At 44.6% G+C, this 27,695-nt stretch overlaps 1 protein-coding gene across 1 annotated transcript in view; it reads left to right on the top strand.

Moving 5' to 3' along the window:
• Positions 1-1,229: 1,229 nt before the first annotated feature.
• Positions 1,230-27,695, top strand: part of HTRA1 (HtrA serine peptidase 1) — a 35,542-nt gene continuing 9,076 nt past the window's right edge. Inside the window, exons 1-3 of the mRNA XM_075757702.1 lie at positions 1,230-1,795; positions 18,226-18,325; positions 18,653-18,857. Of these exons, the coding sequence (XP_075613817.1) occupies positions 1,315-1,795; positions 18,226-18,325; positions 18,653-18,857 (786 nt within the window). The 5' untranslated portion in view covers positions 1,230-1,314. The remainder of the gene's footprint in view (positions 1,796-18,225; positions 18,326-18,652; positions 18,858-27,695) is intronic.

Genomic DNA, 27,695 nt, shown 5'->3' with positions numbered 1-27,695 from the left:
GGTTGCAGTTTGATAAGATTTTGTAATCTCTGGAAACCATGAGGTTTCACTTCTGACAGTCGGGATGCTGCCTCCACCTGCTCCGTTGGCTGGTGATTAAAGATTATTCCACTTTTTGTGGGAGAAAAGACTTTGTATTTGTCTGTACCAATGCAGTTGCTGCCATCCTCCATTTCTTTGTCGCAGCTCATCTAAGAGTTAATAGCATTTCATCTTGTCTAATGGTTTGTAAAGAAGTTCATTAGGTCCTTGGTTATTGGGTGTCTGATCAAGATACACTTACATAATTACATACTGGTAGTCTGTTCAGAAGTTTAATCGGCTCATAATGAAAAAATTGGCTGTGCTCAATTTCCAGCTATTAGTTCTTGTTATACCTTTCCCTGCTTGCTTTGGAAATGATGTCTTTTCCCTTGGAAGGTACGTGCGTGTAATTAAACCGCCCTTCCAACCACCTTGTATGTGCTAAAAAAGCATGTGGTGAAGAGGCCTCTGTCCATAGGTTGTGGCGGTTGCACAGCTGCCAGATAAATTGGATCAGCCTGCTTGTGGGCTGAGGGAAGGCTAGGTGGTTTGTGTTTTTTTTTCTTTTCCCTCTCTTTCGGTTGATTAACCTTCCGCTAATTGCTAGTATCCACCTCGCCCCGAGGCTCTGAGGGGCCGAGCATCCTTTCTCCCCTTCCCGCTGCCTTTAGGCCACCGCCTCCCCCGTCCTTCCCGAGCCGGGGCTGTCCCGGGTGGCCGCGGGAGGACCTGGCATTCCCGGGGGGTGCCCGACACTTGCGGCCATGTGCATGTACCGCTTTACCCTTTCTACCAGGGGAGCGGCCGGCGGCCCTGCCCTCCGCATTTGTTCTTCCACCCATCTGCTTATCAGCTAGAAATCTTATCGACGCTTACTTCAGATTGCCTTTCCCGTAATTCCCGTAAAAGTGGGGAAGAGCGTTCAACTCCATCCCCCCCTTGTTGGCCGGAACATCTTACCGGCCTTTCCGTCCCCTCTCGGGTTTCGGTGCTGCACCGCGGCCGCGCCTTTCCACGCCAAGTTTAACACCTCCGCGCACTAACGGGCCGTTCAAGTTTCTCCCGAAAAGACAAGGCGGGGGGGGTAGGTGGGTGGTGTGTGTGTGTGCGTGTGTGTGTGTTCCTGCCCGGGGAAGGGGGGGGGTTACTGCCCGGGGGGGGGGGGGGGGGGGGCTGTGCCCGCCGCTCCCGCCCCGCCCCGCCGCCCTCCCCGGCCGCGGCGCCGCTTAAAGCCGCCCGCCCGCCTCGCCGGGCTCACCGCCCCACGCCGCCCCTCGCCTGGCCGCCGCGATGCCGCTGTGGGGCCAGAGCCTGCTGCTGCTGGCAGCCGCCCTGCTGCCGGCCCTGCTGCCCACCCTGCTGCCCGCCGCCTCCGCCGCGCCGCCGCCCGCCTGCCCGGAACGCTGCGAGCGGTCGCGCTGCCCGCCGCTGCCCCCCTCCTGCTCCGGCGGCGCCGTGCTGGACCCCTGCGGCTGCTGCCGCGTCTGCGGGGCGGAGGAAGGCGAGCCCTGCGGCGGGCCCGGCGGCGGCGGGCCGCCCTGCGGTGAGGGGCTCCAGTGCGTCGTGCCGCCCGGCGGCGGCGTGCCCGCCTCGGCCACCGTGCGCAAACGGGCGGCCGCCGGGCGCTGCGTGTGCTCCAGCAGCGAGCCCGTCTGCGGCAGCGACGCCGTCACCTACGCCAGCCCCTGCCAGCTGCGGGCCGCCAGCCGCCGCGCCGAGAGTCTCCGCCAGCCGCCCGTCATCGCCATCCAGCGCGGAGCCTGCGGGCAGGGTAAGGGCGGGGAGCTGGGCGGGGGGGGGGGCGGGCGAAGCCCGGCCGGGAGCGTCCCGGTGGGTGCTGCAGAGCCGGGACATCGCGGGCACGGAGGTTTGGCCCGATCGTCCTCTGTCCCCTCCTGGCTGGGTGAGGGACTCTCGTCCTTCGGGCTCTCGGTGCAGCTCTCCTGGAAAGGAGGGACCGCGCCGCTCCGGTGCAAACAGCTCCGCAGCGGAAAGGCAGGCATCCCGTCTCGGCTGGTGGCTGGCATCGCGAGGAGAGCACCAAAGAAAAGGGCTGGCCTTGGCTCAAGTTTGGTATTCAAGTTCAGTGAGAAACTGGAGCAAGAATGCAGTGTTTGTCTGCGTCTGCCAAGCGTCAGGGGAAAAAGAACTCGATATCCAACTTTAAAACTAAACATCTCCTCCCTCTCCCTTCCCTCCCCCCCCCCCCGGAGAAGTGACGCCGGGCTCAAAATTGGGGGAAACTGGTTCCAAACTCCCGAAGCCGGCACGGATGGGGACCCGAGTCCGACCGTGGGGCTTCAGCAAAGTTTGGAGAAATACTGGAGCGCAGTCCCATCCAGGCGCTTTGTCACAAAGAAATGCCCTGGGAAATAAAGCCAAGAATGCAGAAGCTGTTAAAAGTCTAATCGCAGCGAATGAACGCGGCGTGTCCGTGTCGGCAGAGCAGGCAGCTGCCTGCCTTTGCCCGTTTTAGCAGATGAGCTCTGATGAATAGTGATAGATTTGCTAGAGAGGGGGATGCTTGTAACTAAAGAGTATCTTAAGCCGACTTTAGGGTTTGGGGGCTTTTTGGAGGATGGGAGTGGCCGTCGAGAAGTAACAATATAACTAGTAGTATTTTTCCTTCAGCATTGTTATTATTTAGGTGTTAGTTTAGTTGAATCGGATGTACCTCGAGTACCCGGAGCCGCAGGAGGGATGCTAATTATCTGTCACTCGTACAAAAGCGCGTTGCTGGGTTATGGAACCGTGGCTCTGCGGAGGGAGAAGCCCCGGGAAGGGTTCAGCCGTGCGGGGATGCTGAGTGCAGGACGGGACACAGCGAGGCACAACCGGGCTGGGGATAAACAGGGGATGATCTTCCTAATACCGGCTGGCTTAAACCTTGGAAGGTAAGGCTCCGTATTCCTTCCAAGCCAGTCAGCACGTTAAGGGGGTAATGTGTAAAAATTAGTATGAATCAAGTCTTTATTTCTAAAGCGGTAATCGCCTTTCAGTAAATCAGTGCTGTTTCACTGAGGATTGATTCTTTTGGTGTAGGTCGTACCATTTCTGCACTTATTTCTTTAAAAAACAAGTCTTTTTCTAGATTTAGCCGTCGTCTCTCTAGCAGAATAATATTCTGATGTATAGTGACTGTATGTTCAGCTTGGGCAAAATACTGATCCCGCATTACAGATCAAACTTACAACTTTGGTATCCATACAACCAATTTTTTGTACCGCGAGTTTTCCCCTCAGTTTCAAAGCTGCATTGTGCTCTGTGGAACATTGCTGGCATTCACTGACATTGGAGACAATTAAAGCTTTCACGCTACGGTTTCCTATCTCCAGGATAATATAATGCCTTATGAATTTTATTCTCAATTCATGAAACCGGTATTGTTTTCTCGGTCTTTTCTGCTGAACGTTTGCAGAATTTGGGTTGTGCTTGAGCTGGAGATTAATATGTGCCTCCGGTAGGTTGCACAGAAAATGCATAGGCTGCATATAGACCTCGAATAGGAAAACTCTACTGTAGTAGATACATCATGTGTACGTGCAGACAATAATTTTTCCCTGTTGCACAGAGGCGGAGCGATGCTTATTTTCTGTATCACTAGGGACAAAAGGAAGGTGCTAGAGAAGCACATGTTTATCCCTAGTCCAGGGCAAACACTGCTGCAAGCGAAGCTTTTTTTTCATATGCAAAGAACCTAAAATAAAAAGAAATGGAGAGTAGGCTGTAAAGCACTGTTCCCTGGAGGCAGATTTGAACCACTGTTTTGAAAAGCCATTTGCCTAATACCTGACTCCTTAGAGTTGTTAATTTTTAATTTTAATTTTGAGTTCATTTTCAGGAGTGCTTTTGCAATCTAGAGATGGAGTTATCTTTGGTAAAATATTTTAATGCTTTCATAGTAATATATGTGTATAAATAATTTGGTGAATATGGTGCAATGGCCTGGGGAAACAAGGGGGTGGGGATGTAGAGAAAGTGCTTGGAAAGCACTTTTATTTGGTTTTTGTTTGTTTGGGGGGGATGTTTGGTTTTGTTGGGTTTTTTTGGGTTTAAGTTTCACATCACTTTAGTAGCTGGTCACTTACAATATTGTATATATCGCATAAAGTAATACTTTCTGTCTTTTTCAATTTTCATCTCCTAGAGTCCGCTCCCAGTGCTGCTTTTGTCCATCAGTGATTCTCAGTGCATCTGTCAAATACCGGGCGCGTTTATGAGAGGATGCGGGAGAGGCAGGGGAAGGTTCCTCTGGGGCTGTGTGCGTAAGGGGGATGGATGTTTTCCTCTGCAAAATGGGAATATTGAGTCTTAAAAAACTCAAGAAAAAGTTCACAAATCTTGGAGCTTACTCCAGCCTTGGCCCCGAACGTGGCTGAGAGGACGGGTGGTGGCAGGGTGCAGCCGGGTGGCACCGAGGTGCTGAGCAGGTCTGCTCCACCGTGGTGATGTGCTCTGGGGTGCAGGGTCAGCCCGCAGCTCGCTCTGCAGCCAGAAGAGACAAAACAGGCTCTAGCTGGAGCAGCGAGGGGAGAGGGGAAAGCCCAGCTGTGGCTTTCAGCCAGGAAAAGCATCGGATAAACTGGTACAGTGAGCGCACGGGATGGGAGCAGGGCTGAAGCGCACTCACCTCCGTTAAAGTCAGGCGAGGTGATGAGCGGGGTGACGCGCTGTGCGGTGGGCAGTCGACCCCTTTCGTTAGTGCTGTGTCCCACTCTGGGGTGCTGCGCCCTTTCCAGCTCCCCCCTCCTGCGGTGTGACCACGGGCAGTGCAACCGGCGGTACCTGTCCTGCCGGCGGTGGGCAGCCTCCCCTGGGCAGATCTTCCCGCTGCCTCCGGCAGATGCTGTAGCCATGCTTTTCACACCAAAACCGACGGCTGATGGGGGGCAAGCTATTTCTGCACCAGCCTGGGCAGGAGTGCTGAGCTGCAGCTTTCACCAAAGAAATCTTCACTCTCCACAGAGGACGTGAGCGATGTTGGTAGAGGGTGTTCAGGCCCACGAAGCGTGTGCTGGTAGATGCTCAGCGCGCGTGGGGCAGCATGGTGTGGGTCCATACTGATGAACATAGAAAGGCACAAAAAGGTGAACAACCTCTGAGCAGAAACCATGACCGTGTAAATACTGTCCTGCTCCCAGGAGTGAGGTCAGTGCAACGAGACCTCAGTATTGTGCATTATGAGGTTCATCGTGCTGGGAGGATGTTTTCTTTTTCTTCTGCAAATATGTTTTTGGTGCTCTTAAATCTCTCCTGCTGACCAAGGGAAGAAGGCTTGGGATGTTAACACGCAACTAACCAGTCTTCCTTTCCCTCCTCCCTTCTCCCAGCAAATGCTGGGAGGCATTTTAGGACAGCGTGCCCTTGTCTCCACGTTGTGCTCTTCACACTGTAAAATACAAACTAACCTGGGTTTGTCTTTTGACCTTTAACCAGAGCAAGAAGAAGAAAGTTCCTTGCGGTTGCTCTCAGTTCCTAACTTTCCTCTGCCCCTTTTTGAACAAGATTTTTAGGTTTCCGTATTTTTGTTAGACTGACTTACTGTGTCTAATGTGGTATCCCAGTAACCTCAGCAGTCCTCAGCACGCTAGCGTATGTCATAGGCTTCTCTGTCACAGGCATGCTTGCGCCATGATGTCATATCTGGAGTATGATCTGTGCTCTTCTTTCTGGTTTAGATTAAGGAGGTCATTACTCCTTGCTTTGGGGGAAGGCAGGGCTGAGGTTAGGGGTAACTCAGTTCTGGAAAGGTGTGTAGCACTAACAGATACCTGTTTTGCTATTTCTTTTCATCAGTTTGTACTTCCAGAGATGGGGGAGCGAAGTCCATCACTCAAACTTTGTCTTTTGAAATGTACCAGGTGAAATTGCATCCAAGCGACTCTGTGTAATTATCTGGCAGAAGAAAAGGACCTCTGTGGTCAATAAACCATTTGTCATTAATTGACTCCTTTAAAAACAGCGTAAGAATCGGATCCGTGCAGCAGAGGATGGGAAAGAGCAGTAGATGGACCGGCCTGGATCCCTTTGCCGGTGGTATGGATAGGGTAACGGGCTGGCAGTGCTGAGCCTTGCAGGAATGAATCATCGGGGCAGGAAGAGAAACTCAGCTGAGAAATCTGGGAAGGTCAGCACCTAAGTCAGGTATTTATCAAGAGGAAAGCTGATGATGTTGTTATGAACCTGGCTTTCAGCTGTGATGGTTAGCGTGCTGAAGAAATGTTGGGAGACCAGCGCAGGTTACTTGGCACGTGTCGAGTCTATTAAAAACGACCTGGGAGGACCAGGTGTTAAGGGACTGGATGCACCAGTGAACGCTCCGGTGCCGGTAGTGGTTTTAGCCGCCTTCATCTCCCTCAGCTGCTGTGTTTGGGTGGTCTGAAAATCATTATCTTTTGACTTTCTTCCTCAGTCTCTTTTGCAGCAGCAGGAAGGGGAGGGAGGGAAGAGGCAGCTGAAGGCAATGGAAATAAATAGCAACATATTTCCAGAAGAGAACCAATTCCCAAGTGTGGGATTAAAAAGCTTTTCCAAAGCCAAGTATTCAGCTCTGAGAGGAGGGAACTGTAAGAAGTGGTTTGTCTGAAGAAGCTCACCTTTTCCCCTCTCCACATCTAGATTTCCTTCCCAGGAGCCAGCAGTAATTCTGTAGTCTCTAAACTTCAAACAGTCAAGTCAGTAAATACAGATTTGGAACAAGGAAAGATTCAATCCTTTCATCTTCTGGGCTTTGAAATGTAAAGGTACCTGTGGAGTGGACAGGAATACTTACAGCCATGAGTAAGCAGCAGGAGTCCTATTAGGTGGAGTTTGGATGTGATGGAGGCAGCACGTCCTGAGCAGTTAAAGGAAAGACTCTGCCGTCCAAGAAATAGGAGAAGCTGGAAAATATTTTTCAGATGTGAATTTACATGTGCTTGGAGTGAAAGAAAGCAACGTTAGAAACTGGGGTACTGTGGAACTTAACTTTTGTTGTAAATAAAGTCATTCCTCACTCCCATAAACTGCGGGGCCTCTGGGATCCCTGGCCGGACTTGGCAGTAAGTCCCACAGCGTTTGCAACTGGGCCTGCGTGAGTATCTGGTATTATTTTGGTGCCTGTGTTCAGGATGTAGGAAAACAGAAAGACTTTATTTTGCCTTCTGGATACAGGTCATTGTGATTCCCAAACGGGTTCCCCTGCCTCAAAGAGAAGATTATAACTAAAAACTAAGTCTCAACTCCCCTATATTGAAGGGCTATAAAATAATGTATTGATCTAACACTAACCGATGATGTTGACCTCGTACCTGTAGGTAACAGGAGACTTACAATATCTTAAACTTGCAAGACTGGACACAGGTGACTAGTTTTTGGGTTTTTTTGAAAGTTTAGTGAATTGAGAAGATCTTGGCTACCATATTTTAAAAGACAGGAGATGCATTAGGCAGCCAGACAGAGTAGCGCTTGAATTTCTGGTGTAATACCAGATACCCTGGTGCACTGATAAGATGCAGCGCAAGACTGGAAGCCAGCTGGATTGCGCAATTCATTGCGAGTGCTCTGCCAGCAGCTTGTTTCTGGAGACAAAAATGTGTGCGTGCGTATGCATACGCACTGCAAAAAATATATATACGTGTGTGTAACGTGTGAGTAGATCCACTAGCCTCTGCTTTTATTGCACACTAACTCTGCAGGCTGGCACCAGGACGGTAGCTGGTCCTGTCGGTGCAAGCAGCGGCGTGTTAACGGCACCGGTGCCTGGGCTGTGCCCAGTGTCATGGCATAGCTACGCTGCAGGCACACTGCTAAAATTTTCTGTCTTAACCAAACCTTGTTCTTGTGTCCATCATTTTTTCCCATCAAATTCTGTGAGGGTTTCTCAGTTTTTCCATTTCCCTGCTCTTGTAAAGCTGCCTTTTTGGTGAGATGGGAGAGATGGATTTGCGGTGAATAGTTCCTATATCCAGTTTTACAGGCTTGTTACCAGAAACATTGATGAGATGGAGCTGGTCAAATTAAAAAAAAAACAAACAAAAAAACAACACTTCATGTTTCTCATAGCAATTGGATTTGCACATATTTTTCCTGACAAACAACTGACGGATAAAATAATGCATAATAACCACGCATAAAGTTATCTGATGGTCTTAAATTTGAAATGGTTTATATAGGAGAGCATTAGGAGAAGCTCACAATATTTTTCCAGAGGCCGATGTCATTACCCCGTTTTACAGATAATGAATCTAGGGCAGGGGAAGATAAAGAGCTTTGCTCAAGGTCATCCAGTAAGCCAGTAGCAGAGCTGAGAGCAAACTGAGCTTTTATGAGTCCCTGCTCATTTTTCTGCTCATTTTTCTGCCCCTTGCCAGCATTGCTGCTCCATTTTCCATTACTTTTCTTTTCCATTACTCTGTTTCTTAAACTTGCAGACTGCAGCTTTGGCTTCGTTCTGCAAACGGCATCGATGATCTGTCAATCTGCATCTGCAGAAAGTAATTTTGGAGAAGGAAAGAAGTGGGTGGACCAAGCACTAATAAGGAAGAGAAACCCAAACAAGTCTCTCCCCTCCCACCCCCAAAATAAACACAACCCCCCAGGAATCTCATACTTCAACATTTGTGGTGGTAAAGGGATGATTCATTCCTTTTTCCAGGACGACATATGCACTGTTTGGCATATCTGCCCCTTCTGTATCAGAGGTCTGTATGTAGACCTCTATCTATAAAGGTAAAGCTTGGCTAACCCTTGTTTTCTTTTGTATTTTGACAATAAAAGTGGGCAAACAGCGGCCACTTATAAATAAAATAGGGAAAATATTCAGATGATCCATAAAATAAAGCAGAATAGATGTGCGGATAAAAAAAGACACTATGTAAATAGTTAATGTTGATAGAGGAGCAACGAATATAATAATTAGAACCCAAAAATATCATAAAATATGCATATTTGAGAGAGTGAAATAGAAACCTGCTCTTCTTTTTAACCTTTAAGGAGGAACTGTAGGTGCAGTGGAGCAAGGCACTGTGTGACGGTGGCTGTCTCGCCGGTGGCAGTGCCACCTCCTTTCTGTAGTTCTCAAAACAGGGTGGCAGAAGTCTCTGTTAATCCAGTTTAATTTCCCAAATGCTCATTGATTTCTGATATCCACACTAAAACAAATCTGGGTGCTCTCAGAGTGATTTTTAGGACACGTGTAGAAAATACTGCCAGAGACCGGGATTTGTTCAGTATGTGGGTATTCCGTGGCTTTTGTGACACAGTTACGCTGACTTTATTTATTGCGCAAGTCTGAAGCCCCAGAGTCGGAGGGCTGTGTGTTTTATTACTGTTTTGAGGTTTCTTCTATACATTTCATCTTTCTGTGGGTCATCTGTGTGTCGCTGTAAGAAGAGTCCTGCCACAGCCAAGTGCTGAAATCAATGCCTTCTCCAGCTGCAGAGAAGCAGCATCTTGGGAGGCTTTTTTTAGGCTTGCGTATCTTAAGAGGCTTTTTTTAGGTTTTTCATTAGAGAGAAAAATGTTTAAAAAGCATGAAAAAAATAACTTGTTTTTATTCCCTGATGTCTTCATACCAGGGTTCCTGGAAGTTGAAACTAAGCCACTTTTAAGCAGGGATTTCTTCTGAAGATGCAGTGCAAAAGTTTCTCACATACTTAAAATGAGACCTTAATGGTTTTATAATGTTAAGAGGAATTTTCAAGATCAGACAGCTGTTGGTTACACCTAGGGTATAGGAATTACCACGTCGTTGTTACTTAATAGGCGTTTTGAGGTTGTTTTGCTGGTTCTCTGTCTGTGATGTGTGGATCTGGGAGGTAGAGCAGGGTGATGACCCGAGTTGGAAGGGACATAAGCCGCGCAGGGCTGGAAAAAGGAGAGGAGAAATTATTCCTGACTCATCTGTTATATTTTCATCCTTTGCAGAGAAGAGAATACCACGTCTGCTTTAACCTGTTGCCTGGCATACTCTTTTCATCTGTCTGCAGGAAATCAGGCAGACTCTTTTCCGTAACTACCTGCCTTACATTTCTTAATGTTTCCAGTTCAGACAGGACTACCGTTAATGATATTTTTGAGCTCAGCACTCTTCATCCTTGTCCTGAATTGCTCTTCACCTTTTCTTTTTTTTTTTTTTTTTTTTTTTCTTCTTGGTTTGTCTGAGCATCTCTGCCTGTGTCCTCCTGCCTTCTCTCTCATCCCCGGACGGACCGGCGTGCCTGTGCAGGGCATTGCGAGCGCAGGGAACGCTGCTGGCATGGCCACCCAGGGCCGTGCATCTTTGTCAGCTGAGGGCCGCCGACTTGCGATTAATTTGTCATCTCCGATGAGCCCGGCATTGTATTAATATGGCAATGCTGCTCCGGGAACAGCGTGTTCCTCCTTGCAGGGCTGCGTTCCTTCGGCCCGGGGCTCCAGCCTGGCTGTTTATGCAGAAGTTGGGTTTCCTCCCACCTCACCGCTGGTGTTTACAGAAGGAATCGCAGTTTCCTGTTGTGTTAGATGGAGCTGTCGCTCCGCTCTGGATTCCTGCCCTCCCTGCTTACGCCGAATTGCTTTTTAGCCTCATCGGCTTGAAAGTCTATTGCTTTTGCTCACTGCTCCTATAATTGTGAGACTGATTTTTTTTTTTTGCAGGGGCAGCCAGTGCACTTAGTTTGTAGAAGAATTTCTGGCATTTCTGAGAGTTTTTATACACATATTTTCTCCCTGTGAGGTTCTGCGAGGGTTGCTAAAGCTTGAGGCTATTCCCAGGAGATAAAATAGAGGTTATGCCTATTTTAAAGGTAAATTGAAGGCACTGAGGATTCCAGTTACTTTTCACAAGTTGCATAGAGACTGAGTAACACAGCTTAGACCAAGACGCACGCGTCCTTGGTGTTCCTCCTGCGCAACGTTCCAACCATTTGACCTCTATCTAGCAATTCAGTAGTTGAGTTGCAACACAAAATACTCTGTACCCAATTCATTTACTACTTATTCTGCCTTGTGGACAAGTGGTAGGCAAAGTTCCTGTTTGGCTAAAGCGGTAAGTTTTGTATCTGAAGTTTATATAAGAACTTTCTGCAAGAAAGCTGTGGGCACATTGCCCAAAGACGTCGCCATTGACCCTTTTCAGTGGCAAGAAACTTGGATTACATTGGGACTGGATGCCAGAGAGCTCTGTTTCATACTAAGAAAGAAGCTGGACCAAAGAGGTTGGACCAAAGTTTTCTCTGAAGACCCCATGCTTTACGATTTAATTAGCTTCAAATACTTTTGTTGATTTATAAATGCAGAAGAGCTCTGTAGGTGTTGTTCTCTTCACGTAGCCTGGTCATTCATGTGTTAACCAATATCTACGTTTACTTATTTGTACATTTGCATTTTCAATAACTTACCCTCTTAAACTCGGGTCAGGGTAAGCGTTAATTTGTGGCTAGTAGTTGGGAATAGGATGCACGCAGAGACGGAGCTCTCCAGTGCATCGCAGCAACCACATCCTGCTGCTTGGTGGGGTTTGGCTACTCTTTCACACCCTTTTCCCTGAAAATTAATAAAGTCAGCTTTTGTTCTTGAGGAAACGTGCCATTTATTCACCTTCATCTTTGTACTCAAAAGCGCTATGTCTTATGAGCGACCGCACGCTGGTCTGAAAATTGTTTTGTGTTATCGTTAATTTGAGAGCTGTTTTCTTCTCCAAGCTTTGTATAGATTCCCTATTTTGCTTAGCTTGGCAGTGGGGTTTTTTTGTTTGTTTAAAAGCAGTGATTAAAATTAATGTTTTCAGGCTGTTGGATTAGCAGGGAAAATACAAATTTCAAGCCCTGTTACTTGCAAGATCTCCGGTGCATGTGACAGAGTCCTTGATAAAGGCTGCCAAGGAAGAATTGATCATCTAAATATTATGATAATGAAAATGGACTTTATTTTCCCTTTGCAAGTTTGCATTCATGCCAAAAAGCAATTTTATTTTAAATCATCACTTCAGTCTTGCAGTGGTTCTTGCTGCAGGAAATACTTTTGAGTGAATACCAGATTTGTGCAGTTTACTGTTTGGTAGAATAAAATGCTTGAAATCTCTCCATCTTTTAGTGCTATCAAAATATTTTTGCTTTTAGGGATGTCACAGTAATACAGATTTTATTCTCAGAAATCTGTGAAGTGTCTTTAGTTTCTCCTCGGATTACACAAGGAAAAATAACTGATGTAATAGTAGCTTTATTAGCAAGGTGCTGTGGTTTAGACCTCTCAAAATTCCCTCCGTTGATCTGAAAGCTGTTCTTAAGCAAATTGTCTACAATACGTAGAATGTTGTTTCTTATTTTCTTAGTGTTTTCATTGCGTAATATCCTTTTTTGGTGTATTACACAATTTATCCTTGAATAGGAAGTGGAATATTTAGGCTTGCAGTTTTATGTAATTTAAAAAAAAAAAAAAAAGGAAAGAGTGGCAGCAGATTCCCATACATCACTTTTTCCCTGTGTCTCTCCGGCGGAGCTTGCTGATACCACCATTTTCAGCGTGAGCTAAGCACGTTTGCTGGAATTTCTGTTTCCACAGTAGCATCAGAGGTTTAGTGTTTTCCTATAGGACATGAATGGGAGTTTGTAGAAGCACCAGTAGCTGGAGTTTTGTTTGGGAGGGTGGAAGTTCTCCAAGTACAACTTGACAGTCTTGTGGTTTGTGTTAGTAGTCACCGATTCTGCCAGCCCAGAGGTTTCACGAGTGCTTGAGCCCTTCTGGCTTCGTTCTGCAGAGAAACCCAAACCCAAGCTGTTCTGTCAGTCCCTAGTTATGGATGTACCTGGGATGGTATGTGTAGCTGAACGTAGCATTAAGCAAGCAACAAGTACAGGAGGAAGTACTCATTATCTTCAGCAACCCGAGTAGCTTAATACGTTTAGTTAGCCCATAAACTCCAGCAGGTTATGGTGGTCTGCTCGTACTCTGTGTCACTGGGCACGGATTTTGTAGACACGCTTCTGATCGTTATGGAGTTAATGGGAAAAGATAGATTAACCACAGATCCCTGGGGTCAAGCCCCGGTTTCTTCTGCTGGCGCCAGCCTGATGTTAGCAGACCGTGGGACCTCACCAGTTAGATGGTAACACTGGGTCTGATGAACACGGTGGGCATGAAACAGCTCTCCAGGATGAGCGTGCCGCTGCTCAGGTGCAAGCATGGAGCAAACCCAGGGGAGATTTTAATCTGGTTCCCCTGGAGAGACAGGGACGTTGCACTTTTCCAATACGAAGCATCTTCAGTGATGAACCTGGAGATGGTGCTCCACCCTGCCTGCAATTTGCGTATGAGCATCCTCTTTGACAGTTACAGAAATATGAATACTAATGATTTCAGCTGTCTAGGTGATTATGGTTTCATAGGAAGTTTTTTAATCTTAACGGGAGTGAAAGTTTCTTGCTGTTTTTAAAGAAATTGAAGGCTCGATTCCAGACTGAATCTGAGCTTGTGACTTGGGACACTTGGTGTGGTCACATCAAGTGAGGGTGGGAGGAAGAGACTTGCTGGTGTTTGCTGGGGTGTGCCTTTCCCCCCCCCTCCCCGTATCTAGGGTAAAAAGTCCCGTTGGATGAGATAATTGTTCTAACTTCAGACAGTGGAAAGGAGTCGTGGGAGTGTTGAGGATGCCTTAGCACAGGCTGGCTGCAGCGGATGCGGAACAGAACGGGCAGCGAGCTGAGCTGGTCCTGCTGGATGAGAGCAGAACCTCCTTGTTTGAAAGGAGGAAAACACATGAAAGCTGGATGGGAAAAAGATCCATTTCTGAGGTGTGCCTAAAGCTTTGTGTGAAGAGCTGCTCTCATGAGAGGTGGACCTATGCTGAGAGAAGACCTTCCAGAACAGCAGATGCAGTTCTCACGACTGCAGGGGAGAGATTACTTCCTGAGATTTCTATCTCCAAAGCATCCTTTCAGTTTGGCTCAAAATATCACCAAAAGCAGCACGGATGAGTTGTGAGCATTAAAGCATCAATGCCACTTCGAGTAATGAGCTAATCAGAACCTAGATCTTAATATGCTTTTTGGGTCATCTTTATGAAACCAAATTATTTCAGTTGTTTACAGCCGAGTGTGCTTTTTTTCCATGGCTTGGTATTCTGTCTTGCCTCCTAGTAATTTGTTTACTTATATTAGCCCTATTAATGTCTGTTGGCAGAGATTTTCCTTTTCATTCAAGGGCTGACAGCCAGAACACTTTTGAAGTCCTTGAAGAATTAATTGCCTTGGGAAATTTTCATGCTGTAACCTATTTATGTTTTTTTAAGTCAGTTTTTGATCATTAATTGAATTTCCAACAATCATATTTGTAACGTCATTAATAAAAGTTTCTTAACCGTGCTCATGGGCATTTAGGGCATTGTGCAATAGTTCAGTAAAAACATTTCAAAACACAATCACAACGTATAAATAGAAAGAGGGACAGTCTGCAGAGATCTGAACATCAAAGCCTAAAGGTGTTTAGGAATTAGAGCTTTATTCAAGCCCACCTTTCAATGTTTTTTTAAAAAAACCCCAAACCACAAAACCCAACTCCAAACACAAAACGAAACACAAATACTGAAAAGACTGTACTAGGAACGAAACTCTGGAAGGGTGTGGCTTAAAGAAAAAGGCCAGAAAATTGGGGAAACTTTATTCTCATGAATTCAACACTGGTTATACCAAATAAGCAGTTTTTAATGGAGAAATCTGCATTTTGAGGACCAATTTAAGTCCGGAATTAAAGAGCTACCCACCTGCTTGTGAGGTACCAATAAGTCAGGATGGACATTGTGGTTAGACGTATGTAGGAGAATACAATAGTCAAATGACAACAGACAAAAGTGTATCGTCAACTGAAAGTTAAAGCTATTGCTTTCTTGTTGCTTAATAGTCAAGTGCAGTTCACTAAACCTCTGTAGAGTCTCCAGCTCTTTAAACCTGAAAACTTGGAGAATGTTGCATGATATGCAGTCCACTCTGAAAACTGTATTTTCTACTAGGGCCCTGAACTATCAGTACAGCTGGGAAATACATGTGTTAGAATAGGAAAGTATCTCCCGAGAAGTTCTGAATTTCACTGCTGTCTTCTACAGTGGCTGGTGATGGCTGGAAACTACTGTGGAGTGGTTGAGGAATGAGCATCTTCTCCTATTAGGTTTGTATGATTGGCTTTTTTGATGGCCATTTAGGCTTCCACGTAGTAGCCTGTGCCTACTGGCGATTCAAATCTAAAATAAAATTTTACATTTTGCTTGTAGGAAAGATAAGTGCACTTGTCAGCTCCCATGTGCATTGCTCAGTAATCCCAAAGAGCAATTAGCTATGGTTAGCATTAAATATGTACACGATGGGTAAATGGTATGCCTGCGCATGTGTTCATTTTGGTGGTCTTTTTTTTTTTTTTTTTTTTTTCTCCCGGTGATACTTTTTCTCAGTTATAAAAGAAATTTTCAATATATGAATACTTTTAGTATAGCCTTCAGATTTTATGTTGTCATATGATGGTAAAGACCAGTTGATAAGAAATTTTTTGTTAGCGTTCATCAATGAATTAATCTGAGTAGTACTTTGGCTTTTGTTTATTTGCTTTAAAAAGGTATGTTTTCCATTTAAATGGGCAGTTGTTCAAGAGCTGTTGCAAAACCGTGTTACACAATGCAAGAATTCCTAATACATAAGCAATAGACAGGCGTGGCAAACTGTTGTAAACTTTTTAGGTCAGTGTGCCATGAATCAGTATTTCTTACCTAACTTTTTCAGAGTGTGAAATTTTGACCTTTTAACTGTGCAGCTTAGTTTGGGACCGTGCAAGGAGGCGGATTATATGCAAAATACCGTCACTTCTGAAATCTTGGCATTAATAGCCTCCGACTCAAAGCGAAGGCAGCTCTCTGAGATGATTAGTAGTCTCACCATGTACTGCTTAGGCATCCTTTCTCTTGAATAGCTAAATGCAAAAAAGATTGAAGGCATAAAAAAAGCTGTGTGTTTCCTGTGCAGTTCCCTCATCCGTGGGAGCTCTCTTTTTCAAGGGCAGGATGTCACCTTTCAATGTCTACAGCATTGTAATGGAGATGAAATCATTTTATAAGCAGTGATGAAAAAGCATATTGATGGATACAGTAGTGCCCCGTGGTGTTTTATCCCAACATCACAATAATCCACCTTGATAATCTGTCAAAGCTCCTATTTAATGTGAGTGAATCCTTCCAAGCTGCGGTTCTCGTTCTCCTACCCATTTCCCAAAACACTCCCATTATAGTTTTCAGCTTTATAGCGATGACGCGGTTCATTTGATACAGGATATTTCTAATGAAGAGAACATAAATCCTTTGGTAAATTGATGTTTGTCAGTTAGCAAGCCCTTACGCCTTTCTGGCATAAAAGTCCAAGGATAATAGCTTATTGCTTTTGAGGAAAACACTGGGTTGAGGTCACAAGTTTCCTGATCAACGTTTCTGCTTCATAAAGCAGATTAACGTCTCCAAACTGTGATTTGAAACTGCGTAACGGATTATGTGGTTACTGCTGTGGCTGCTGTTCATGACTGATTGCATTTAAAAGCCCACAGGGTATAAATGGGAAAAAACACGTTCCTGAGTGATCAGATAGTGTTTGGGTTGAGCGTCCACCCCACTCATGAGGGCAGTGTGTGCTAGTTGGCATTGGTAATTCACCTGAAACCCGTAGTTCACCCCTGAATCAAAGCACTATCTGGTTAGTATTAAAAGCAGCAATGTTTTGTTCCCAAACCATTCCTCTGAATCTCCTGCCATGGGTTTTTGCCTCCAGTATGTACTTAAAAATTTGCGTGTATTTCCAGTCTGGTTTTGAGATAATGAAGGTCATTCAGGTATTGAGATGGTTTTATAGGGTAGTCCTGTGTCTCCTCCTACAATTCTGCAAATAAATCGTCCTGCTACACCGTCACAGGCACTTACAGCATCCACAAGCTGCTTACTGCTTTAATCTCTGGATGGATTTAGAAGCCAAATGGCAAGGATGGATGGATGGATGGGAGCAGCACAGCACGTTAACACTCATCTGAAAGTCAATTGCAGGATTGGCTTGTGCCTTTCTAACACGAGATGGATGCATCAGATAAAATGGGAAGAATAATGAAAACAAAGGGTGTTCCAATTGCTTAGTTGGTCCCAGTTTAAAAAAAAACAACATTTTGCCCCTGAACAACTTGAGAAGGGGAAGCTGTGTCAGAATTGTGAGTTTTTTCTAGAGATTTTCAGATATCTGATGGTGCAGACAGGTTTTCTCATGGCCACAATAGGAGTGTGGTATCCAGTTGCTTTTGAAAATCCCACAGACCTCTCTTGAATGTTCAGTGACCAGGAGCTTTTGTGTTACAGCATGGCCCAGGAATGCAGAGCTTTGCGGTCCCATTGTATTCGTGCCCTATCTATTTTGTAGCCTTGATGGTGGTTCAGTGACTCCAGGGTACATGTGGGATCCACTCTGTGGAGTTGAAGATGGACCACAGGTGGCATCAGTGGAAAGAACGCATTGAGTAGGGTTGTGTAGCGCCTATGTAATATGCATCCTCGTTTAAGTGCCCGGCAGAGGCTGGTGGTTCGAGCCGTGTAGGGACACCGGTGGGAGAGGCAGCGCAAACCTCATGCCCGAGTTCAACTTTCACAGCAGCTGCTGTAGGCTTGCAGTGGGGTTAGGACCTTGTTGTCCTCGGCATTTTACAAATGCAGCAGCATGAGACTTCAAAAACCACTAAGCAGGCGTATTTTGGCAGAGGAACAGAGCCCGTTTGTTTAATCTGAGAAGACCATACAAGCTAAATAGACCATCCAGAAAAGACAAGAGGTGAGAGCAGGACTGGAGACATCAGAGTACAAAACCCTTTCGGGAAGGAAGAGCAGGGCAGCGCGGACGGGGACTAAACCCCGCGCTCCTCCAGTGCCTCACCCCGGGAGCTGCGGGCGGTGGGACGTGCTGCACCGGGGGCTGCCCGAGCTCTGCTGCCCTACGACCCGATTACGTGGGCTTCAAACAAGAAGGTTTCATGGATCCTCTTGTCCTAGTGATAAAGCACACTGCCTCTTCCATGCAAAGAGCCAGAAGGGAAATCTAGGGGCAAAGGTTGTGCTGCAGATGACTTTTAAGGAGGGGAAAGAGATCCACTTGGAGCTTTTTTTAATTCAGGTGTTTTGCAATGACCCTTCTCCTGTCACTTGAAGAACTCATGACATGTTTTCTGTTTCTATTTCAGGCCAAGAACATCCTAATAGCCTGCGGCACAAATACAACTTTATTGCAGATGTGGTGGAGAAGATAGCTCCTGCTGTGGTTCACATTGAATTATTTCGCAAGTAAACAAGATGCCCAGTTTTGATTTTGTATTCTTGAAAACAGCTGCCAGCGTGCCAGAAATGTTGATTGATGCTATGTAATAACAGAGAGGTTTTTAAGATGATAAATATTTGTTGTGCTTGAGAATTAAAGATAATTTAAGAGTTCTGGCACCAATAAAAAGTTAACCTAATGCACGCGCATTATCTTGTTAATGATAGTAAATAACAGCAGAAATCATAAAACATTAAAAACCACCAAACACTTTTTGGCTGTATATTATTTGAAATGATTTGTGATCTTTCAAGTTTTTGCGGCGATAAACGTTTATTTCCCATGTCTTTTAGACTGCCTTATTCGAAGAGGGAGATTCCTGTTGCCAGTGGTTCAGGGTTCATCGTCTCAGAAGACGGACTGATAGTGACAAACGCCCACGTCGTCACCAACAAAAACCGGGTGAAGGTGGAACTGAAGAATGGTGAAACGTATGAAGCTAAAATTAAAGATGTTGATGAAAAAGCTGATATTGCACTAATTAAAATAGATTCTCAGGTGAGTTGTTAAAGCAAGACACATTTTATTTCTCTTAATTTAGTGTCCTCCTTTCCAAAAGCTATTCCTAATTTTCATGGTTGAAGGAAGGGCTAGTAGTTTAGTGGTCTGAGTTACAGATAATCTTTGAGCTAGGCAGATACACATTTTTAAAAGCCAGGTTTGTGGTTGGTAGTGGTTAATTTTATCACCTCAGTGATTATCACTTGTGCAAGGAAGTACGTAGCACATTTGTATGCATCCTCAAAATAAAAACCAACGTCATTTACTGGCTGGTTTGCACACACACGTTGGCTAATATAACTCTCTCCCACTGAGAAGAAATGGGAGTTGTTCCCCTGTGGTTGGTAGAGGGATGTATTAGTCTTTCTTGGGTGCCTATGCTGAAGTCACAAATTGCTTTTAGAGGATGTGTTTTCCTTCTGAGGGGCTGTACCGCACTGATGTAGGTAGTAAAATGGAAAATATCTTAGGAAGCGTTTTGAACATGCAGATTAAAGCCAGCTTGGAAAGATGCTCTTACACTGCAAGTGGTTTTCAAATGGGAATGCAGCTTCTCATCCACAGTCTTCCTCCATGTCAAACTTACAGCTGTCAGCATTATTCTGCCTCCTGCAACAGGAGAGAAGCTCTCATACTGTTCTGCATGTGTCGACGGCATAGCGCAAGTGGAATATTGTGTCGAAATACTTCTGTGTAATGTAAATGCAATTAAATGCATGTGATTGCTTGGGGTGCTGCTCATATTGGTTTCCCTTGTTTGGACTGTTAGTTAATGACCTCCAAATTTAACAGGCAAGAACGGTTCATTTGAAACACATGACTCAAAAATGTGTAGACCTTGCAGTGTTGTTTTAGTTCAGACCCATTCCCCAGCGAGGTTGAAAGTGTTTGTGCCAGAGTTCATGACTAAATCAGACATCTAATGCAGAACTCTTGGATGATCCTAAATGCAAAGTGCTCCTGCTGCTCCCTTGCCACCTTTGTCATTTAAAAGCTTTTTCTTTTTTGCTTTTTTGAAAGCTTCCTAACAGCAGCACGGCAAAAAAAACTTAGCAATACCAAGAATGTTTTTTTTGCCATGTTGGTGTTTCCTCTATTTTTCTGAGGTAGCCTATTTACACATCTACCAATCATTTACTTTCTCATTTTTATATTAAAATGAGCAAAAGCAGATCTGCAGTAGCAAAGCAAAGGGAAAGATCCCCGGGATGAGAACTGGCAGCATTAGGCTGAGTAGGATATGGCGGGGGTGAAGGGCAGCTGGAAAAGTGATTTTAAAATTGGAAGCACAACGTGATGGGGCAAGTAGAAAATGGTGGTGAGAAGGAGGGGACTTCAAGCAATAGGAAAGTGAGCTTCAGAGAAGAGAATCTGGTGAGTCAAGGAGAGGAGACATCGCACTGATGTGACAGATTGTTTTGAGGGCTTAAGAAGCAGACATAGAGTTTTATGTTGGTTTTGGAGCCTAAAGAAATGACTCCAATATTTCCCTGGTAAGCTGCTTGCGGGAAGGGAGAACCTGGAAGACTGGAAGGAGCTTGGAAAGAGAGAATGCAGCCAGATGAGATGCCTGTAGTGGAAACCTCTGCTAAACAGGACTGGAACTGGCAATTCTAGACTCGCAAGATGGCAGATACTCTTCTTTTTTGAAAATTACTGCTGTGTAATTAAATGATAGTCATCGTCATCTTCCATCAATTTAATTTTTGAATGTAGCTGTGACCCTGTTTTGCAAGTGGCACATCAGCTGGTCCTTTGCAAGTATTTATCATTCCAGGCTTTTATCCTCTTACATTGTTCTGCCATGGAGCAGGAAAGAATATAGGATTTTTGATCTAACGTGCAGCAGCTTTTACCATTTTAAGAACAATTATTTAAAAATTCATAATTACCTGTATACAACTTATTAACTCCAAGGTACAAAGATGTGTCTTTGGCTTGATGTATTGATTTCTGAAGCTGGCCAACGTAGCACCTGCTTCAGACTATGAGCATTGCAACGTAGTTAATGTGTATATATTTGCAAATTCTTTAAGGCAGGAAACTTTTCTGTCTTAGAGCTATCTAGAGCCAAATCAGCTACATTTTTCTTTTTGGGGGTGGAGAGGGGAAGGAAAGATCCATTAATATTCGGTTGCCTATGAGAAAAAGGGTTAGTTTTAATGAAACTTTGGGCAATGTCCTAGTGCCTGGAGGCTGAGCTCTTGCAGAAGGTGAGCAGGCCCCGCTGTCTTCCTCGTGTAATGTCAGCTTAGCACATCCGTTTGGGTATCAGGAGATCAAATTCCACATCTCTGCTCTAAATTAGGTAGAATATGGATATAAACTTAGGTCTGACATACCCTTGATAAGCGTCCTATCAGTTGTACACACCACTACCTTATGCGTTGTTTCCCCCCCCGACCCCTGCCTATTGCATCTCAGGATAATTTTGAGAAGATTTGGGGAAAACTTCTTGTGTCACTTGGTTTGGGATGGAAGGCCAGTTTTCCAGCTATCTCTAGTGACATGGCACTGGGAAGTCCCTATCCAAGGTGAGGCCTGAGGCACCTCTGAATGCAGGACAGATGATGCTTTGTACTTGGAGAACTAGAATTAGAATTAATGTTCACAAAAAATTAAACTGGAGATGTGGTCAGCTGAGAAATTGATTTTCAGACTGAACTTTCATGAGACATTTTTATATATCCATTCAGGTTCAGTGTTTGAGCTTTCCTTTTTGTACTGAAATGCCTTGCAATCATTCAGATTGATAAAAGACTGTAAAATCACAGAGGTGATAATTTGTTGGAGGTTGAAATGTATTTGATGACTAAAGAAGTCAATGTGACAGTACAAATAACCCTTTAAAAATCTGGATATGGCATGAAAACCATCCCTAAGAATTTTCCTGAAGTAAGAGGTGAAGTTCTTCCTTTTGAATAAATTATTTGAAGGGGACATCAAAGATGCAGAAATGTTTTTTTTCTTCTGTTTTTGTGTGGCATGTTAAGGCAGGATCTGAAGGATGAAGAATGCTTCTGTGGTTAGGAACAGAGCTGGGTTTGAAGTATGAGTTTAGGCTGTCAGCTGGTATTCCTAAAACTGTTAAGGTTTTTCAGCAGCCTGCACGCTGTTTTTCTTTAAGCTGTGAACATCTGGCCAAAGACATTACTAGAACTAATTTGGCTTTGCTGAGTGCAATGGGAAATGAAAGGGTGGTAAACTCTGACCACCAGTAAGGATGAACCGTTTCCCTGATTAAATTCTTCTCCACGGAAAAACATATTGCAGTCAATGAGGAACAGCAATCTCAGAGTTGGTCTCATCCTAAAATACACTTATTTTTACAGTCTAAAAGGGAGAGACTGTATTTCTTGTGTCCCTAGTGAGACACAGCAGCTTGCTGAAGTGTTGAAAGTAGGAAGTAAGATTGGAGTCAAGCGTGGTAAACGCGAATGCAATATAACTGTCCTTCCAAAACGCAAACAGCTTTGAGGAGATGGCAATACTAGAAAGAAACAGTTGCAGACAATTTGGATGTGAACATGCAAAACTTATAATAGAAAAATTTAGACACTGGCAGTGTAGGCAGAGGCTGGTGAAATAATCCATCCTGCGTGGCACGTGTGATACTGCAGTGAGCGTGAAACCCGTCAAAAATATTGCACAACACTCCAAAGCTAGCGGACACTTTGAAATTCATCTCAAGACAAATAAGTGCCGTGTTAAATGAGAGCGTGTGATACAGCTGCTGAAAGCTGTAAGCACCCGGAGGAGGAAAGAAAGTTTTAAGGGTAGTGTAATGGGCAATGTCAGGGTTAATGGAGGGTAGAGTTATAAAAGAGCCCTGTGCTCACCCAAATCAGACCTGGAAGCCAAAAGTAGTGGGAAGTGGAGGTGCCTTTTGCCTGGAGACCCCTTTCACCCCTGGAAACTGGACTCTGCCCTGCAGAAATGATCTCTGGCAGGTGCCTGTGGTTTGGCAGTGAGTACAGAAGAGGGGAGCACGGTAAATGGCTTTATTTTGAGGTGTATCTTCTTCCTACACGCTTAGAGAACGGCCATGAGACACTTGCTACCAACTCTGAAAGAGCACCTATGTCATGGAAAACATGCCAGGATCTGAAGATTTTTGTTCCTCGATGTGACCAGTTACCACTGCCTTCTATATCCCAGGCAGGGTTTGACATCTACACAGTACAGCAGGAGCGGGTTTGTGACCGATCTCTAATTTGCGGTGGTATTTCAGCCCTTTGGCTTGAGTTTTTTCCTGCATTTTACTAATAACCGCTTTGTTTGACACTTTAAAATCAACAAGACCTTCTGCCCTCATTGCTTCGGTGGTTTCGTGAGGCAGCGCAGCGTCTGTATCTCTGCGGTCAGAGGGGATTTGCCTTTCCCCCCGCCGTGTGTACAAACTGGAGGCAGCAGGAAAGCAAACTTTTTATGTATCAATATTTTAATAGCCCGCGTTTTGAAAAACCAAACTACTTGAATACCAGATGTAAGTGGCTATTCTAAAATGCTATTTTACTTTGAAATCTGTCGCTGGATGTTACGTTGCTTCCTCTCAAGAGCCGGAGAAAGCCCACGTATTGGATCCAGAAATCTTCAGGACCCGTAGAAATTAAATAGTTTGTATAAAGCTTGCATGTTAACTCCTGTTCACTCCTCAGTTCAGGCAGCAGCGGTTTCTTGCCATCTTCAGCTCCTAGTAGCCCTCGCTGCAGGTATGATGTGCCGGTCCAGCTCCCCGCACAGCGAAATGCTCACACATCTCCGGTGTGGGTCTGCCAGACCCAGGGTATTTTATTTTCTTTTAAAGGCGAGCAGAAATATTTTACCAGGTAATTGAAATCCTGGTGACATAGCAAAACAACACTTGGTCCTTTTTTTCTTTTTTTTTCCTGCAAGCTTCCCATGCTCCATATTTAGATGAGGAGACTCGGTTTTGTTTTTCTAACTATAGATGAAATACTTTTGGAGGCTTGTAATGCATTCAGCTTGGGTTTTTCATTTTCTTTGGCATTTTGTCAGGAAGTTGCTAGATTGTAGATGATACTCTACATTTTTATATGCTCATGGCCTGTGTTTTTATTTTGCCGTAACGTATTCTGAAAGTTAAATAGTTTTGTTAATGAGAACAGAAATGCAATTCCCAGGGAAGTTACATGTTTTGCCAGAGTTCCTTACAGCTGAATTAGCGTACCATACAAGCATCTGTTTCATTTCCACCTAAAACCAAAAAGCATGAAGGAAATCTGTCACTATTTAACACAAAGTGAACTCGGAACATTTGTCTCCTCTTCATCAGTTTATTGAACTGCTTCCTGCAAATTTATGGTCTTCCTTTCACGAACGAAGGCGATTACAGAGCAGAGAAAGGATTCACTTATTTTGTGGATGAAAAAATTCCAACCAAAACGCCTAGTGCTTATGGCCATCTGTTTTGGGGTTTATTTCTCTGTGGCCTGGTGGAGGTGACGTGCTGCCTCTTCTTTTAGTTTCAGAGCTGATTTGTCAAGACTCCTCTTATTTTACCTGACTCGAGTTGCTAATATATATCAGGTGAATATCCAGCTCCTGGCTGATGATGCTCTTCTATACTTGTCCTAGTCTCCCATGCCGAGTTGCTGCCTCCCATCCGTGGGACAGCTGCATCTTATCGTTGGGTGATGCCGTTTCTTGTGGTGATGTGAAGCTCTCCGTTACGTGGGAGTTATGTTTATCCAGGGTTTGAGTCAAATCCATATATAAAAATGTCTGAAGCCCTTTGGGATGAGAAAGGCTTAAAATATTAACATTAATTAATGGCTCCTTCTCTGGCTGGGTGTAAACAGTGAGTCATGTGCCACTTATGGTTTTGCATGTTTAGTCCTATTTCTGTGTACTTGCAGAATGCCTGCTTGCAGATTTGTTTTATTGAGTAAACACGGATCCCAGCAGAGCCCCGAGGCTTCATCAAATGAAAAACGAGGCTTAATCAAATGAAAAACAGAGGGAGGAGGGAAAGAAAAAGACATTATGTGTTGTCCAAGGTCACACAGTGAGTCACTGGGAAAGCTGGGTTTAGGTGCTGGGTGTTTCTGGCTCCCTGTTCATTGTGCTGCGAGGCATGCTCGTTTGTCTGGGGTTTTAATGAACTGTTGTGGCAAATCTATAGTTAACCAAAGAGAATCATGTGTTATAACAGTAGTTACGTCATCCTGATGACCATCAGACGTTACGTAAAAATTGAAGAGTGCCCGCTTACTAAATATAGTTGTTAAGGGCCCTAGACCCAAGCGCTTAAACTTGGTTTACAAGGACTGCCTTAAGATCCCAGGCAAGAGCTTACCAGTGGAAGGGTGCGAGGGCACAGGCAGGGTGTTGTGAGAACGATTCTGGTTACAACCACTGCTACAAGTGCTTGCCCTGCATTTCCAGCGCTCCTCTTGGGGACTGCAGAAGGACATACTTCCCGTTCGATCACTTGATGCCCAGGGATTTTGATTTGCTTTATACTGATTTCACTTCAAAACCACCTCTACAATTTAAATAAATTCTTGGGGTTTTTTCATAATGGCAAGTTTGGTTCTGAATGTGGCAGTGTTATTTTTAAGCTTTTTTAGAGAGAAACCCCCAAATTTAAAGCCACTACCATGCATATATTCATCATAACCAATTCTTCATGGCCCTTACTTGTAGAGGCACTAATGAGAGTATTTACTTGCAATGCTGTTAGTGCGCTCTGCACCGCACTGCAAAATCATAAGGAATAGCATTTTGAGTAGTATGCAAACCCCACTGACTTTCATTTACCACGTGGGCTCCAAGACCTCAGAGCTCTTTTTCAACTGTGCTCAGCATCCTTCTTGTTCTCTGAGTGTGATAGGTACCCGTGCGGGTGGTCCTCCCTTCCCCTCCCTGTGGCAGGAGGCTATATAACAGGGAAAAATTAATTCTCTTGGTTAACAGAATATGACGAATCAAATGCCTTAGTTACACTATCTCAAGATAACTACCTATGTATTTTTACATAAGGCTGTATCTGTTCTAGAAACATACTGCATAAAGAACACATTTTTCCAAAGCTATGTTTCATAATATGTGCAGAGCAAGGCGATTTTTGCAATTGATTTTCATTCCTAGCAAAGGAGAGGTTAGCCAAACTCTTTCCAGAAGGCGTGCTGAATCACGTGGATGACCCACAGCCAATCCATACAGTGTTAGACTTTGAAGCGAAGCCTAGCTAGTATAGGCACAGGCTTGAAATCTCAGCACAATCAAAAGTAATTGTATTAGTCAGAGATTGTTCATGTTTTTTCTTTCTGCTGCCAAATGTGATTTTGGCTTTGTGAGTGTTTTTATAACTCAGGAATATTGTATAAATCTTTAACTTTGTACATGACTAATCCTTTTTTTTTTTTTCTATTAATGAAGAAAAAAAGATTTCGCTTTCTTTTCTTGTCTATGTTTCATTTGCTGATAAGTATCCTCTTTCTCTAGAAAGTATCTGTTTTCAGTGCACTGGGATACAAACAAAAGCCACTTTTTGTGTTGTTTTGTTGGGTTTTTTTTTTTAAAGTAAGGAAAAGCAGTGCCAAAAAGAGATGCTCTTCTTGACCAACATCATCTTGAAAACACGTGCTACGTAAGCTTAATAGCATCTGGCGAGAGAAGGAAGGGCCAGGGTGCTCCCTCTATCCAAACAATACCCATATGGGGCTGTTTGTGTTGCATATACTGCGTGCTTCCCAGCACAGCTAATCGTGGCTGCCTCTTCCCCGCTGTACTGGGGAGGTCCCTTGGAGTCAGGGCTGTGGTCTGAGATTATGAACTGCTCGGCTGCGGTGCCTTGGGATGTTGCTGCTTGTCTGCCGTGCTGCAAACACGATGGGGAAACTGGGTATCGCCATTAAATCCTTATCAGAATTAAACCACAGCCTTGGTTGGGTTTATCTATGGCTGTGGCACTGATAGGCACCGTGGGTAATTATAATTTAATAGTAGGGCATTGCTGGTTGTGAAAACGTTCCTCTGAAAGATAAATGCTTTTCTCCTTACTGTGTTGCCTATTCTGATGCTCTTCCAACTGACTGTTTAACAAGCAGTTGGTTAATTATTTTCTTGATGTCTGGAGACTGAAAGATAAGTTTCCATCGAGCATCTTATTCTGTCTGGGATTTGGCAATGAGTTTTATTGAAACAATCTGTTCATTTGCTGGTGGAATCGTAACAAAGTTGGATAGAGGATACACAGGACCAGGCTTGTTAGATATTAAAACCATAACTTGTGTATTTCCAGCAGTATATAGCAATGACTGATGCCTTTGTTTTTTACTTTGTACTTTACAGACATTGTGTAACTCCTAGGATACTTGAAATAAAACTGCAGGTGAAAAATACAAAGTGATGAGCATTTGGGTTAGTTTATATTAGTGGATTTTTGTCCCTAAGGGTGACTTATTGATACAGGCTTTCAAACTGCTGGTGACAAAAGAGCTAGATCTTGATTTCCAATTTAAACACGTAGTATTTTCCCTTTTTGCCAAAATTTAGTAATGATTTAACTTCTGAAACAAAATTAGCACTAACTTGGGAATCTGTACTGTGGTGGTTTAACCTCGGCCGGACGCCAGGTGCCCACCAAGCCGCTCTATCACTCCCCTCCTCAGCAAGGCAGGGAGGGGAGAAAATTAAGATGGAAAAAAACCAACCCCAAGCTTGTGGGTCAAGATAAAGGCAGTTTAATGTAGCAAAAGGCCGCGTGCGGAAGCAGAGCAAAAAGCAAAAGATTATTCTCTACTTTCCATCAGCAGGCGACGTCCAGCCGCTTCCTGGGAGGTAGGGCTTCAGTACGCCTACTCCTTA

This window comes from Balearica regulorum, chromosome 7 (genome assembly GCF_011004875.1).
Source record: "Balearica regulorum gibbericeps isolate bBalReg1 chromosome 7, bBalReg1.pri, whole genome shotgun sequence".
In the NCBI taxonomy this organism is placed as follows: Eukaryota; Metazoa; Chordata; class Aves; order Gruiformes; family Gruidae; genus Balearica; species Balearica regulorum.
This window is presented reverse-complemented; position numbering and strand designations above follow the sequence as displayed.